Source organism: Diadema setosum, chromosome 21 (assembly GCF_964275005.1).
Source record: "Diadema setosum chromosome 21, eeDiaSeto1, whole genome shotgun sequence".
Lineage (NCBI taxonomy): Eukaryota > Metazoa > Echinodermata > Echinoidea > Diadematoida > Diadematidae > Diadema > Diadema setosum.
The window spans coordinates 5,497,951-5,512,994 of NC_092705.1; the positions used below are offsets into that span (position 1 = coordinate 5,497,951).

Consider the following 15,044-nt stretch of genomic DNA (forward strand, 5'->3'; position numbering starts at 1 on the left):
CAAGGGGACATGGCGATTGGTCACATATGATTCAAGTTACACTAACTGATGATAGAGGGCAAAAAGGAATGCTATTCCTCTGGATGTACAGTGGTCATCATCCTCCCATTGATTCTTAACCAAATTCTTTGTACATGGTATCAATGACATTTCGATGTTGTGTTTCTCAGAAATGTTTAACCCTGTGTGTGCCGAGGCACTAATCAGGTTAACTTGCCAAGCTTTTTCAGCATTCAATAATTCCTCCAAACTTGATTTACATGCTGTAGATTTAGAAAGCCCACTCAGGTATAGCAATGTGTCTACAGGAAGGCCACTGTGACATAATGAGGGATTAAGGGGGATAAGGTAATCTCTTTTCACTGACAATTAGTTTCCAGACATCTGCGCCAATTGGTGAAAAAAAGCACTCCAGCATGCATGCCACTAGAGTCATGATAGCTCATGTCATAGCCATTCATTGCCATGGAAACCGGTTTGACACAACTTCACCTTGCTCAGTCTTTGAACATTATTGTTGCAATTAAACCATGCTAGCACCTGGTTCCAATCATGTTCCAACCCAAGCTATAACAAAAGACTGTGCCATCGTCACTTTGGTTCTCTGTTGGCAAACAAAGCAGCGTTAGGGGAAAGAGAAAAGAAAAACCCAAACCCAGAATGGATTGAGTCAGTATGAGAGAAAGCTCATGTCTCACCCAGGTGTGAAGAAGGTACCCAAGTCTGAGCAGGATGCTAAAAATAAATCCTCCGTTTATTCTTGAGCTGTTAATCATTAATCAGGACCCAGTGAAGTCATCTTCTGAGAAATTAGGTCATAAACAAGGGCAGGGTTGTCGTGGAGCATTTACGACCTTTCTTTGCCACCAACGACCTTCATTTCTTTTTTTTTGTCCCCTTTTTTCAGTGAAGGAGGGAGACACGTTGATTAATTATATCGTGGTCCTTCAGTATCTGTCTTGGAATGCTAGATATTTGAAGTGGACGATGTAAGTCGTAAAAGTGACCGGCTCCCTGTGAGAGAGATAATGGACTGGCCAGGGGTAGTTCAAATTTGAAACTTAATCCTGGCTTAATAACTTCTTTCAGAGTGAGGAAAAAAAGGGTCATAATTACAAGAAGATTTTGACCTCGTTGCATGTGTACATGGACTGAAAGTTTGGCTGGTGTTCCGTAGTTATGTGTCGGCTTTAAACTAGGAAATGATACTTGTTCTGATTAATACATGATTTGGGGTTTTATTGGTGTATATGTGGATAGATTTGTGAAAGTAGTGCCCTTTTCCATTAACAATTATGAGATTTCTATTCTGTATATATTTTGAAATGGAACATAGTTATTTGACCCTGGAAATTGTTTGCAGAATGTGTAGATACAGTTTCTTTATATGTTTGCTCTTTAATTTGACATTTCAATGCCATTAGACTCAGAAGTACAATACTGTAGCTGTATTTGGATCATCACAAGGGGTATGTAATTGTCTCTGAGTTCTTTGAATACATAGTAGACATTATAAAAGTAGATAAGTAAATAATAAATTCAGCAAAGGAGAAAATGAAGACTAGTGAAGCAAAGAGATCAAAATTTTTGTTCCATGAGGACATACTTTTGTTTGCCAAAGTCACAGAGAAGCATCAGAATTTAGATCTCCTGATCCCCCTTCCCAGAATATTGCTACTTGACGTGACAATTTGCATTTTTGTTTTAATATACTGAATGAATAGACAATGTGGTATAATATTGGCTTAACTTGGGCCCCAAAGCCTGATATTTAGGGGCATTATAGCAAACCCAGTATATTGTGACGAATGACTCAACAATTACAAGAAGCTAAAAGAGTGCTTGCTACTCCCTGAGTATGAAATCTTTCAGCTGAGTTATCGATGTGACTCTCCTGAAGTTCATAATGTGAAGTGGGCCTAATTCATTAGACCCGTTATCGCACCTGTAAGACATGATGAGCCCAGTTACAATCATTATCTCAGATGCCAATTATGGGACGACCCTTCTTTTTTTCTGAGCTATCCATGGAACTTGTAAGACCTATCAATGTGTGGTGGTGGTGGATAGCTTCTTTTCTTTAGGAATTCTGGTACTTTGACAATGCAGATCATGGGAGGCGAATGCTTCATTTTGACATTGACGCTGCCGTCACCTTCTCACGAGCCCTTGAAAGTTTGATTTTGCAGTCATGATTTTCGCTGGCCCTTTATTGGGATGGAGATTTGTAGACAGAACGTCACAAGTACGTGAGAAATCTTGGAATGAATGTGCACGTGTCAAGCTCATGGAAACGGTAACTCTACATCACATCCGTGTCGAGTGGGAGATTTTGTCATTGTCTGCCTCAAAACTCTGAGATGGATTATGGAAGATTGATACCTGCGTGGCATCAGGATTTGTCTTGGAATGTGCCTTTGCTGTGTCAGACTGTGTTACTTTAATCCTGAGCACTATGGTAGCTCACTGGATTGCCAGGAACTGCTTTAAAAGAGGCACTGATTAACAGGAGAAAATGCACTTGCCCAGCTCAAAGAGGCAGGCTTGACTAATAAAGTGTTGATTGTGTTTTCGTGGTCAACCTCAAGTCATCTTTAACTTCAAATTTCCAAGTCATAGATGGATTGTAAATGGAGAAAGCATTATGAAATAATGTGTCGGGAGTGTTAATTCTGGTGCTGATAGGGGAAATCAGATGCAATATGCTGATGATGGACTTGTTTCATGAAGGTGAGGGGAATGTGGCAATGGATGCAGTCACAACTCACTTTTCGCCAGATATGGAATCCATCAGCGGAGATGGGGTGACTTCATTCGCCAATTCCACGCATTCTCCGCTGTCGTTTCCACACTGCGTGTCTGACGAGGAGGCTAACGTGGTCGCTGGAGTCGTGCTGGTCATCATGATCCTAATCTTCACCACTAACGTCGTTGTCATTGTCGTCATCTTCCGCAGCCGGGTGCTGCAGTTCACCAGCTACGTCTACACGCTGAACCTGGCTGTCTCTGATATCTTTGTAGGGCTCATGTGTCTCCTCCACGTGGCGATGTATCTCGCGAAAGTCACGTCCGTCACGTGGTGTCTGTGGGAAACTATGATGTACATTGCATCCTGCAACATGAGTATTTCCAGCATCATCTGCATTGCGTTTGACCGCTACTTGGCCGTCACCAGGCCCATCCTGTATAGCACACGCATACGGTTGCAGACGGGCTACGCCAAGGTGGTGGTGGCGCTCATATGGTCCTTCAGCCTACTCTACGGCTGCCTGCCGCTCTTCGGCTGGCGGATCCATAACTTCACTCCGTGCAGACATTGCTGGTTTGTCAACGTTCTGCCCAAGAGCTTTGTCATCACACTCTTCGCCACGCAGTTTGTCCTTCCCATGCTCATTATTCTCTACCTGTACGGCAGCATGCTCAGCGTGTCGTTCCACCAAGCAAATCAGATTGCGGACCTCGCCGAAAGCGTGCAGTCGTCGCAGCGCCGCCACTCCCACCACCGCGCTCTCATCACCCTGACGCTGATCGTCGGCTGCTTCTTCCTGACATGGGCGCCGTTTTTTGTGACTCTGTTCACCCACCTAATCATGGGCACTGCTAGAATTCGGCTGATTGTACACACCTACCTCTTCCTTCTTGCCATTAGCAATTCCTGGTTTAATCCCCTTGTGTACGCCTACTGGAATCGTGAGTTCCGCAAGATATTCAGCAGTTGGTTCATCCGGGATGGCCGGAAACTGAGACACTCGCTGACCCGGAACAGACCAATGTCGATCATTTCAATATCCCTGGGTGTCCAATCTGGATCAAATAACTGATCTGTCCATTCTGCCTACTTGAAGTTTGCCACTTCAGTGTCAATCCAAGAATGAGAATGGTCAGTCTGATGATGATGATAATATCAAAACCCTCTTTATAAAATTTCCGTAGGGCAGTTTCCTGAGTGTGTAATACTTTTCTCCTAGACATGGTCCTGCCATAATCACTCTCCCAGCATTGCCAGTTAACCATTTTAACCAGTTGGTCAAGCCAGGATCTGAATGTTTGAATGTAGGATCCCCTATTATTGTGCCGATAGCCTTGTCTACTGTACTCATAGCATGCTCTTGTTGTGGAAGTTGATCAAGGGAGTAGGAAATGTGTTTACGTTGTAGAAGTCATAAGCCTTTACAGTGCTTTGATCATCTATTGGCTCACATTGCACATATGTCTAGATATTATTGTCAATTAAAAGAAATTACATAATCCCCCATATGCCCATCATGTCACCATGACCTTTCTGTAGGACTGAGGCACATTGTCACACATTGGTGGCTTGCTAACTTTACAACTACATTGTAAAATAGGTCAAGATTGGATGGTTTACTGAATAATGATGAAAAAGCTTGGTAATTATAAAACTGAGTGGCTAGGCACATAAAAGGTAGAAAGATTTTCACCAGTTGAAGTCTGTAATAGGATTGAAATGGATTAACTTCAGATTGAGTATGTATGTGAAAAACTGGGTAGAACAGGATTTCATTGTGGAATTCTTTTGTTGAATTAGATTCATTTGTAATGGCTGGAATACAATGGTAGTCTAGAAAACTGGATAAATCATCCAAACTTTGTGTGCACAGTCTGAGTAGAAGATGTCAATTCAGCAGTTTTTCTATACCGTTGAAGAAGTTGTGCCTCTGGAGTATTCAGCACAGGTTGGAGTGGTTTTGTATGTCGCTACATAACAATTCTCTTGTGCCCTTGAGTGAATGTAAAGTTTCCTTGTTTTCCTTTTATAGCATGTAACTGGGGTTTAATCATGTTTTAATATCAGGGAGTTCTGTGAAACAGAAAAGAAATGACAGGAAGAACATTTTCTGTACTGCCATGTGTCAGCTAGCATAAATTGAACTGATGCCACAAAGGCAGTGACCAAAGGCTGTCAACTTTCGATTGAGACGGCCCATTCATGAAAGGGTGCATATCCAACAATAAAAACAACAACAACTAGAGAAGCACTCTGAGAGCGCAGACCTCCGCCAAGCATGCAGCTCATTTCCATCACTGATCTTGTTCTTCCATAGAGATATCAGTGATTTCCACCCATAGGCCTACGTACTTATAGCATGCTGAAAGTGTTTATAGTGTGCTGAAAGTCGCCCGATTTCCCAATATAGAAGCCTTTATAGAAGCCTAGTTACAATTGTATGTCATAAACCCTCAGCTGCACGGCGCGCCTCGCCCTAGCAGAAACTAGAGCACGCACTTTAGTGCGCGCATACAAACCTCAAATACGCGCAAGTTCATTGACCCTACCTGCCAAAATATCGAAAATCCTTCATAAATTCCCCCCAAATTCTTGGATCACTACCAAAAGTTAATCGTTTGGTACTTGTGTCATTCTCAACTTTCCTGCAAGTTTCATCCCAATTTGCACACAGACAAACTAACTAACGAATACACACACAAACCAACGGTAACGAAAACATAACCTCCTCCCTTGGCGGAGGTAACAATAGGGAATCTTTTTTTTCAAGACTTTGCAATACAATACCAAGGAGTTATTATAGATTGAGCAAAATAACAATTAGATGCTCTCCTTTCAAGTCATGTGCAACTTCTCCAAGAAGTTATGCATTGACCACAAGTGGTATGCAGGTGCCGTGACAAAAAAGAAAAGAAGAGAAAAAGAAGGTGCATGAGTAATCATGGCTAGTGCTCTCACAGTGGAAGAGACTTCCCCTGCTGCAGTTGCCCTCTCTTTTTGTGCTAGCAACAATCGATGTGTGTGCTGTGAATTGGAGTAGCGAATCAAAATGCAGTATAAAAAGTTTTGCACTTTTAATTGCAAAAAGTAGAAAATCACGCTCTAACACACTTTAGTGCAGTACTATATTTGAAAGATTGAATATGCCCGATTTAAAAAAAAACAAGAAACTACTGGTAATGTGTACAAATGTGCACATCATAGAAAAATGTTAACTTTTTATTCAGAGGACATTATGTTATTTTGATTGCCCCATTACAAGGAGAACAGAAATGCAGGTTGAATGTGTATAGCTTTGAAGTATTTCTTATACCTCATATTATTGTTTACAAGCAAATTCTAGTATTTGGTTCTAAGTGTATGCATGGACATACAGCTTGTGCTTTCATGAAATGAGAAATTTTTTATCTCCAATTTTTGTCTAGGCCATAGAACAGCACTGAGCACGCTCTTCAAAGTATAGAGAAATATCAGAATATCATGATGTGTTCGCATGGATTATAAAGTGTTGCCACTACTTTTATGACACCTCCCTGTATATACCTATAAAAATTAATGTACACTCAAACCCGCTCCAGCAACCACCTGTGTAATGCTATGAGTGACTGTCGAATGGCTCCACGACAGCAGATTGATCAGCTTATTAAGGCTTTGTTTGCCATTGCATCAAACTAATACTGTTAAAACTTGTCTACAGCTATTCAAGACAACTGATGATCATTTGAAAGGGTTGGGCAATTAGCTACGTCAAATTCTGGTTTGCATAATGCGAAAAACTAATTCAGTAAACAGAACTTTATATTGTAAAGTACCTCTGTTGTGTCCAAACCTTGCTTTTCTTTTTAAAGTGTCGTATTAATATTTTTCTTCTAAATCTCATCAATTTTTGTGTTTCTCATTGTCTTTCCATTTGTCCTTCAGGTTAATCTACTTCTAGCTGCATCACCATGAGGACTTCATCCTACAGAATCCAGCAATACTTTCCCTGAACCCATGAGGGTCACTGTCTACGGGGGTCGCCCTGCAGGAGAGCAACTTTGGAATGATATTGTTTGAGGACATCTTGCAATAATGAGCGCCAGAGGAAGTAGGAGGAACCATGGAAACCAGCAGGATTGGTAAAAGAACTCAAGAGGATTGGTTCTAGAACCTAGGGATTGGTAGAACCTGGAGGATATAAAGTGGAACCTTGAGGATACATTTGTAGGTGGAACCGGAGGATTGATGAGGCGGAAAGATTAATTGTGGAGCCGGGAGGATCAGTGGAACCTGAAGATCGGTAGAACCTGGGGAATAGGTGGAACCTGGAGGATTGGTGGAACCTGGAAAGATTGGTGGAACCTGGAAAGATTCGTGGGAACAGGATAGGTGGAACCTGAGCATTGGTAGAATCTGGATAATTGGTGGATCCCGGGGGATTAGTGGTGCCAGCAGGATTGGTGGAACCTGGGGTATTGGTGGAACCTTGATGATTTGTGGAACCCAGGGCTGGTGGAACCTTGAGGGTTGGAGGAACATTAACCCATTAAGGACGGGCCGACTTTGCTACCATAACACGCATTTTCCATAGACACCTGCCCGAGTATACTTGGGACTCGTTCTCAACGGGTTAAGGATTGGTGGAACCTTGAAGATTTGTGGAACCTTGAGGATTCGTGGAACTTTAAGGTTTTTTGGAAGCCAGAGTAGTGATGGAACCCTAGGATCAGTGGGAAGAATGTTCCTGGTATTGCAGCAATCATTATTGTATTCCTCTCAAGCTTAGCGAACTTGTCACAAAAATATTTGTTCCTAGTTTCCTTCTTCATGAAATATTGAACATTTCCCCATTTCTTTGAAGAAGCAATAATAAGACTCTAAACCTTTCTTTTCATTGTTATTATTTATTTACCTTTATTTCATTTTTTTTTTGGAGGGGGGTTATGATTATGTAATCTAAAACTGGCATAAAGAGTAATGAAATAATCACTACTCAGTGTATAAATTTTGGAGAAATAGATAGTCTATGAATTCAGTTGTTGACATTTTTTTTTTTGGTCAATCATGTACAACATGGTAGTAAGTGTCTGCCATGAAAGTGTTTGTGTAATATAAGATGTTTATTTATAGAAATGTCTTCAACGTGATGTAAATCTGTCCTGTTTTTGTTTTTCTACAATGAATATGATTCAGATACACAATAGAGTATAATAAGTAGACCAACAGCTATTCAAGAAAAGAATGTACCTTGACTAATGACATTGGCAATCTGCAATTGTCACTTTTAATCATAATTGTTATCTATTATGAAGACACTGGAACTAAACACATACCATGTATAAAGCATTTCTCCTGAACATAAAATCAGAACCATTCCTGATCAATTTCTCGTATTTTCTCCTCTTTCTTCTGTAATCCAGAAGAATGCCTAGTGTATATTTTTGTACTGCAATTTTGTTTTGTAGAGTTACAAAGGACAGGTTGTATAGAGATTTTTCTTTTCTTTTCAAAAAATTTTAAGATGAAACCAAGTTTCACAGTTTTTGGTGTAATAGTGTATATTTGCTGTATATTTTCTAATCAAATGTGTTCTATCTTCCCATACCAATGTATCGTAATAGCTATGTTGTCAGATTTGAAGGAAATATTGATGAATTGTCTACACCCAGAATAGATATCTTAGTTACATCTATTCAACTGTTTACCTTTTTGTTGTATTTTGTTTGTATTGTGTTTTGTTTTCTATTTTGTACTTCTTTTTTTCGGGGGGGGGGGGGGGGGGAGTCCTTGGCCTGAACAGCCTGTGAAGCCCTGCTTTTATCATTTGTTAATTTTTGTCCAATGTAAACATGGGGATTACCCATTGTTAGCTCACAACTTGATGTCATGTAAATGCAGTATAGCTGTCTTGCTAGTGGAAAAGTGACATCAACCACTGTAGACAAGTGACCACTGTGGACAGGTTAGTGGTCATTGTGAAGGTGTTACATGTGCTTGTGTTCACCTGATGACCAACATGGCAATCAGTCATCCATGTCAATTTGATGAAATACTGTAAACGCACAGATTTTCACGATACATTGATTTTTTGTGCATTTCGCTCTACTTTTGGCTAGCGCAAATTAAAAATATCTTCACAATTTTTTTTTTTGTTGCACATTTTGAATGGGTTGACAATCGTGCAGCGCGAATTCAAGAACCCACCAATATGTGTTTAAGCCGCTCAGTGCGAAAAATCACTCTTGCGAAAATATGGACGTTTGTAGTAGAAATTTAGCCCACTCTTCTTCAGAAGATTGCATTCGAGCGAATCCCTAATATAATGAGATACCTGGTATGACATGGAAATTTCACTGGTCCCAAGTAGCTCATTATAAGAAATTCCAATGTACCAAGACCATGGTATCTTACTGCAAGGTCACAAAAATTCACAAGTCCATGGCCATGTTGACAAGTGGCTGCCGTACTTGAATTACACTGCATTTCATTTCTTTCTGTGATGGTTAGCATTCAGTGGCTGCTCTAAATAGGTGGTAGCTACATTTAAGTGATTGGCTTAGAAAGTTTACATAGTGGCTTTGGACCATTCCTCTGTGCTACATCCTCTCCCATTAGAAATCACATTCATGTTGTGTATGTCTAAGAGGACTTATTTTCCATAGTTATAATGTTCATCAGTGTGCCATAAATTGATGGATTCAGTACCCAGAACATACATTTATTTTTTCATAATGCTACTACTTCCTGGCAAATGATATACACTGTACTCAGAATGGATAAGTACAGAAGGCAGACAAGAAATCAGTTTTCAGGCAATTTCTTTTAATATGGATGCAAACCTAGAAAAAAAAATCAAGTAATGGATGATTAGAATGGCGGTACAGATGTAGAGAAATAATGTTGAGACATGTGTTATTGGACTCCTTGAAACTAACTTTGCTACATTTGCTGTAGCCTCTTTGCAAAAGACTGCTAAATACGTAGATGTCGAAGCTATGATGTGAATTAGCAAAGTAAAAATCCTATCTGAGGCAGAGGTTGATGATGTGCTGAAGTTTCTTATCTATTTGTTATCTTTGTTTCATGTAGACACAACTGTAACCATGTTGTCCAGCTTGAAGTCATTGCAACTTATTTCGCTTTTGAAGAACTCCACTTTATGATGATACATTCTGTTCAGCATACCCCGGTTGTATTTTTGCATCACACATGTACACTGTAGTTGTAAACAGCATCCAGTTCATGAACTTAAATCCAATGAGTTTTTACAGAGCTGCATAAATCTGAGTAAAGATTTGTTTGTATGGTTCAAGCGAGTCCAAGATTGTTCAAAGCATACAAGTCAATAGGCCTACTGCTGATAATGCTGTTGATACTGAATTAACTCGATGATTTACAAAGTAACATACACAAGGTCATACCTAACCTTATTCATAAAAATTCCTAGATCTTAAATGCATCATGTGAACAATTTTCCTTTTTTTTTCTCCTGTGCAGACAGCTGTAGCATTGTGGCCTAGCAACAATTACACCAATCTCTCTGAGATCACAGTGATGTGTGATAAACGAGTCATCGGGTACGTAGGACATTATAGAGCAATGACCCATGGATAAAGCCATGTACACTGTATTTGTACATGTGTTTCAGTCCACAAAGATTTTGTATGGAAATACAGATTGTAGAATACTCGCTCACATTCAGTTTGTAGGGACCAATGAAAGTCCATTGACTTTACCGATTCATAAGTCGACACCTCGTGATGTAAGTTTTTTTTCCCCCCTCTTTTGCAAAGATTTTCAAAATGGCTGTATTTTCTTTTCTCTCCTCGAGTACCATGTATATTAAAATCTCCTCTGTAAGTAAACAAAGCAGACTCCAATTTTGTTTCCTACTTACCAAAATGTTGTTGCATCACAGACACAATGCAACCTTTTGTAGAGAGTCTATATCTCTCCCGTAAGTTAACGAGCTTGGCCAAATCAAGTGTCATAAATGATCCGGCCATGCACTGCATTAACATGAAAAGTTGAGCTGAAGTACGAGATTTATTTTCTGGGTTTTAGATTAGATGTACAGGAGGCACACTGTCATGTGTTTCATTCGACTGCCTTATGAATTTGTCTATTAACTCTTTATGTGCCACATTTGCAAGTCCGACTCAGTGGATGGTGCGCCAACTTCGCATATGCTGCTCAAACGCACAAACTCACCCAAACCGATCGATAAATCGCCAAATACCACAGTACAATAAAAGCGTTTCTTGAGATTCCATTTCTGTTTCATGTAGTTTGCATTTTATGTGGTGAATGACTATCAAGCAGTGTGACCTACTGGATCTGCAAGTAAATTCTAAGTTTCTGTCACTGTTTTGCGTGCAAAAGTCATGCCTTTACAATGATGTAGCTACTGATCATTTGAAAGAAAGCAATCACAGATTTGTCAAAAGAATTCACATCAAAGCAATGCTTGGCTTTTTTCTACATCTTTGCTCATTATATGCCCAGGGTAACAAAAATCTATGAAAGTTACATAGATTTGAAAAACAGAACGTTTTCCCAAAGCATGACTTAAGATGCTATCTCTGAATAATGTGGCACACAGGGGGTTTACACCATGGCACATAAAGAGTTAAAGATGCATACAACTGTATATCAGTATATTGTTTGTGCATCATTGTGATAATTGGGCGTATATTGCACGTTATGATCAATGTCAGTGAGATTGAACCCGCAGAGCTCTATGTTATTTCGTGATACTAGGAGAGAATAAGCAATTCATTATATCTTGTATTTTTTGTCATTGTTGCTGTCGTTGAGAGAGAAAGACTGAATAAATACATGAAGCAATGACTTGAAAAGTACCGAGATAAGAGACGTGCGCATCGATTTTTAAAGTTTGTCACTTTAATTCGTTCTTTCTCGGGTCACACATTATATGATTCAATATTAAACAATCTCACAATCTGTACAATGTGATAAAAACTTTGGAGTGACTAAATGTGGATTAAAGACGAACAGCACGGCTTGGATACACTTAAAAATGAATGCATTAAAGACTCTTTACCACAACAAAAATAAGCTGTAGGTTTTAAACTGATCAAAGAAAGAACATGCTTCAATGCCAACATGTATAACGTTTTCTCATCTTTGGAATATGATTGTAAATGAGGTTATTGGCAAATATGAACATGTCATGGAAGATAGCAATTTGAAAGACTAGATACAACCTAGGAATTGATTAAGAATGAACAGTTTTTGGTAAATATTCAAGGTGAACATGGTGCGGTTGATTGGACGGATTCGGCATTCACGAAGGTGCATGATAAGTTTGTTGGAAGGGCACCTTGCATGCATAAAAGAAATATAGCTCTTTGAAGTACAACATCTCTTTCCAAACGCTTGCATTACAGACATCACACCATCAAAGCAGTCATTTTAAAAGCCAAGAACAAATGAAGTACAGTACATTGTACAACTACCAACAACCCGTACGTGACTATTCATGCAATTCGATGACCAAACACAAAATTTCTGCCCTAATATGGTAAATCATTATAATTTGATATCTAAAAGTGTTGTACAAACAATGCAATTCCGTTTTGATTATTGGCAGAACTATGGATTTTGTATACAGCATTTGGAAAGTTGTGTTTAACCCCAACATATATTGAATAAATTGTTTCAATGTTGAGATACAAATGCTATCAGATGGCAAGTTTACACTTGACTACAGTAATTATATAAAACGTCACTCATTTGTTACACACCATATCCTGCGTAAGAAGTAAAAAAAAAAAAAAAAAAAAAAAAATCATAATCATAATAATTCAATTGTAAAATTTCAAACATGTTGGGAGACATTACTCTTCAACCATGCACAATTTTGCGACACGTGCAAAATGGATATACCACCTTTAAGCAATAAAAAAAAAAAAAAAAAATTCTTGTAATACAAGCTCAGCAATTCTGTCAATCTGGTATGTCACAGATTACAAAGATGTCACACATAAAGTGCCTGTTTATTTTGCTGTTCAAGAAAAAGAAAAATCTAAAAAAAAAAAAAAAAACAATGAAAAGAAATTCTGTACATATTGCACAAAAATACTAAAAATAAATGTATAAATATAGCCTTGTTTTCATTTGAAGATCTATTGAAGGTAGAAATTTCATTTCCTGTGGCAGCGATATCTCACCCAGTTACAACACAGGAAAACGTCAAGAGCTGGTACAATGTACTTATTTTGGGAACGTCAAGCAGGAAGACTTTTTATCTCTTTGATATCGACAATGAAATAAATGATGCCGTTGACATGTTAAACAAGTTTGCTTGAATGAAATGAGTACTGGCAGGCTCTGCTGCAGACCTCTTTATAAGTCAATGCAGGAGTTAACAGGCGAACCCGTTGCCTGTTCCTAAGGTGTAACCCGAAATTCGGTCTGAGGGAACAGGCAAAATTGTGGAGGGACTTTGGAAAGTGAAGTAAACATTATTATTTCGTATCTTCTCAGTTGTGTGGCACTCTCTAACCCTTTCTCGACCATTGTTCTGAAAAAGCTATAGACATTGTATATCAACACGCTGTTGATTTGATTGAAAGAGCTCAAGTACATGTACAAACCATTACGTAAAACTTCTCACACTCTGGCTATCTTCAGATTCTGTTTCATTTTTTCAGGTTGCATTAGCTATGCAGATCGAGGGAAGTGATCATAAATGACTAATTATGTTTTCTTTGAAAGAAAACATTATTTGCATTAGGATACTTCACAGCGATACAACAGATGATGATGTCACAGATCATGCATTACATGCACAGCATATGGATAGCACATTTAATAACAGAACTGATATTTTGTTCATCAGACCGACAACAGTGCCATTATATCCAGAAGATATGTTGCGCAGCGTGCAAATCAAAGGATAGGATGTTTCACATCTTTGCTCTCTCCTAGAACTCGTCTTTCTGACTTCTTTTTACATATTTGCATTTTTTAAAACATAAAAAAGATGAAATGCCCACTTTTTGGATAACATATCGTTTGTTGGCATGATCACTTTGGTCAGACACTTTAATCTTTGGCTGATGTGGTCAGTGCAATCTGTTGACATAGGCTGACAGATTAAATTTGGTAACTGAAGAAGATCGCATGTGATTTAGTCAGTGTGAACAGACCAAGCATGTTGTGTAGGAACCTCTTAGGTAGAGGCATGTTGCTGGTGGTACCGATTCACACCTGTAATTATTATGATAGCAAAATAATGAGATAGGGCGCTTGTGCTGTCCATATTTCAGAGGAGTGGTGAGGGTGTTTAATTGACGGTGACCACAGCGCCGGTCTTCTTGGCAGCCTTGCGCTCGACGATCTTCTGTTTGAGGCGTTCGTTCCTCCGCACCCTGTTCTGGAGGGGGAGCGAGGGGCGCAGGTTGTCCAGCTTGGGTGACTTGGAGAAGTTCTTCTTGTTGAAGATGTGGTCCATCACCATGCTGGTCGAAAAGAGGGCGAGAAAAAGAATGTGGAGGAGTTCACACTGGCAAACATTGTTCACATTTTTTAAACGTTGCCCTGCATGTGGCACTCTGCAGTTAAGGAATATGTTATTTCTCTCTATAATGTCATTTTCTGTGGTGTAATTTCACTTGCAATGCACAAACATTGGCTAGCCATGTTCAGAATCATAGAATAGCGCAAAGAGAAAAGTAGATATTTTCAAGTCCAGGGGTCTGTTGTACATCAGGTAAAAACTTTTTACCTGAGAAAGAATTTTAGTAAGAACTGAAAACTCAGAAAATTATGATTCTTCCACTGACTTTAACAAAGGAAAAGACTCTGTTAAAAAGTAAACTCAGTTTTCTCAGAAAAAAAGTTTGATACGACAGGCCCCAGATCTCTTGAGTACATTTATATCCTTTAGTAGGGTTGAGGTTCCTCAGTCATTTGGTAGTTCTAAACGGTAGGAAACTTCTTTTCTCTCTAACCCTAAGGTAACTTTATAACAACTTTCATCACTCAGTCTTTAAAATGTCGCAATATGACACAGCATGACAGGTCTTTTCCTTATTGAGAGCTTAAGAGTTCTGATTCTGAATACTTACTGGACGTATGTCTTGATCTCTGAGATGTAGAGCATATCCCTGTCAATCTCTTTGGGTGGGACGTGGTCTGGTGCCACCAGCTAAGAGAAATGATAGGCAGAGATGAGAAATAAGGATGATGAATGACAACCAAAAACACCAATGAAAGAAAGACATTCATTCCACATCAACGAGCGTAAATATCTGCGATTTTCTCAACTCTCACGTCTGATGAAAATAAT

At 39.2% G+C, this 15,044-nt stretch overlaps 3 protein-coding genes across 3 annotated transcripts in view; 2 read left to right on the top strand and 1 right to left on the bottom strand.

Moving 5' to 3' along the window:
* The window catches only part of LOC140244506 (conserved oligomeric Golgi complex subunit 3-like), a 32,633-nt gene extending 25,124 nt beyond the window's left edge, over positions 1 to 7,509 (top strand). Inside the window, exon 22 of the mRNA XM_072324135.1 lies at positions 6,671 to 7,509. Within this exon, the coding sequence (XP_072180236.1) occupies positions 6,671 to 6,700 (30 nt within the window). The 3' untranslated portion in view covers positions 6,701 to 7,509. The remainder of the gene's footprint in view (positions 1 to 6,670) is intronic.
* On the top strand, positions 2,748 to 3,821 carry LOC140244579 (glucose-dependent insulinotropic receptor-like). Its single transcript, XM_072324204.1, has one exon. The coding sequence runs from the start codon at positions 2,748 to 2,750 to the stop codon at positions 3,819 to 3,821; it is 1,074 nt and encodes a 357-aa protein (XP_072180305.1).
* A 4,101-nt stretch (positions 7,510 to 11,610) lies between the features above and the next one.
* The window catches only part of LOC140244256 (uncharacterized), a 35,471-nt gene continuing 32,037 nt past the window's right edge, over positions 11,611 to 15,044 (bottom strand). Inside the window, exons 15-16 of the mRNA XM_072323894.1 lie at positions 14,824 to 14,903; positions 11,611 to 14,214 (exon numbers count right to left, since the gene is read on the bottom strand). Coding sequence (XP_072179995.1) covers positions 14,040 to 14,214; positions 14,824 to 14,903 — 255 coding nt within the window. The 3' untranslated portion in view covers positions 11,611 to 14,039. The remainder of the gene's footprint in view (positions 14,215 to 14,823; positions 14,904 to 15,044) is intronic.

Excerpts from the sequence above, each read along its gene's own strand:
- LOC140244579 (XM_072324204.1), top strand. The coding sequence starts at position 2,748 with ATGGATGCAGTCACAACTCACTTTTCGCCAGATATGGAATCCATCAGC.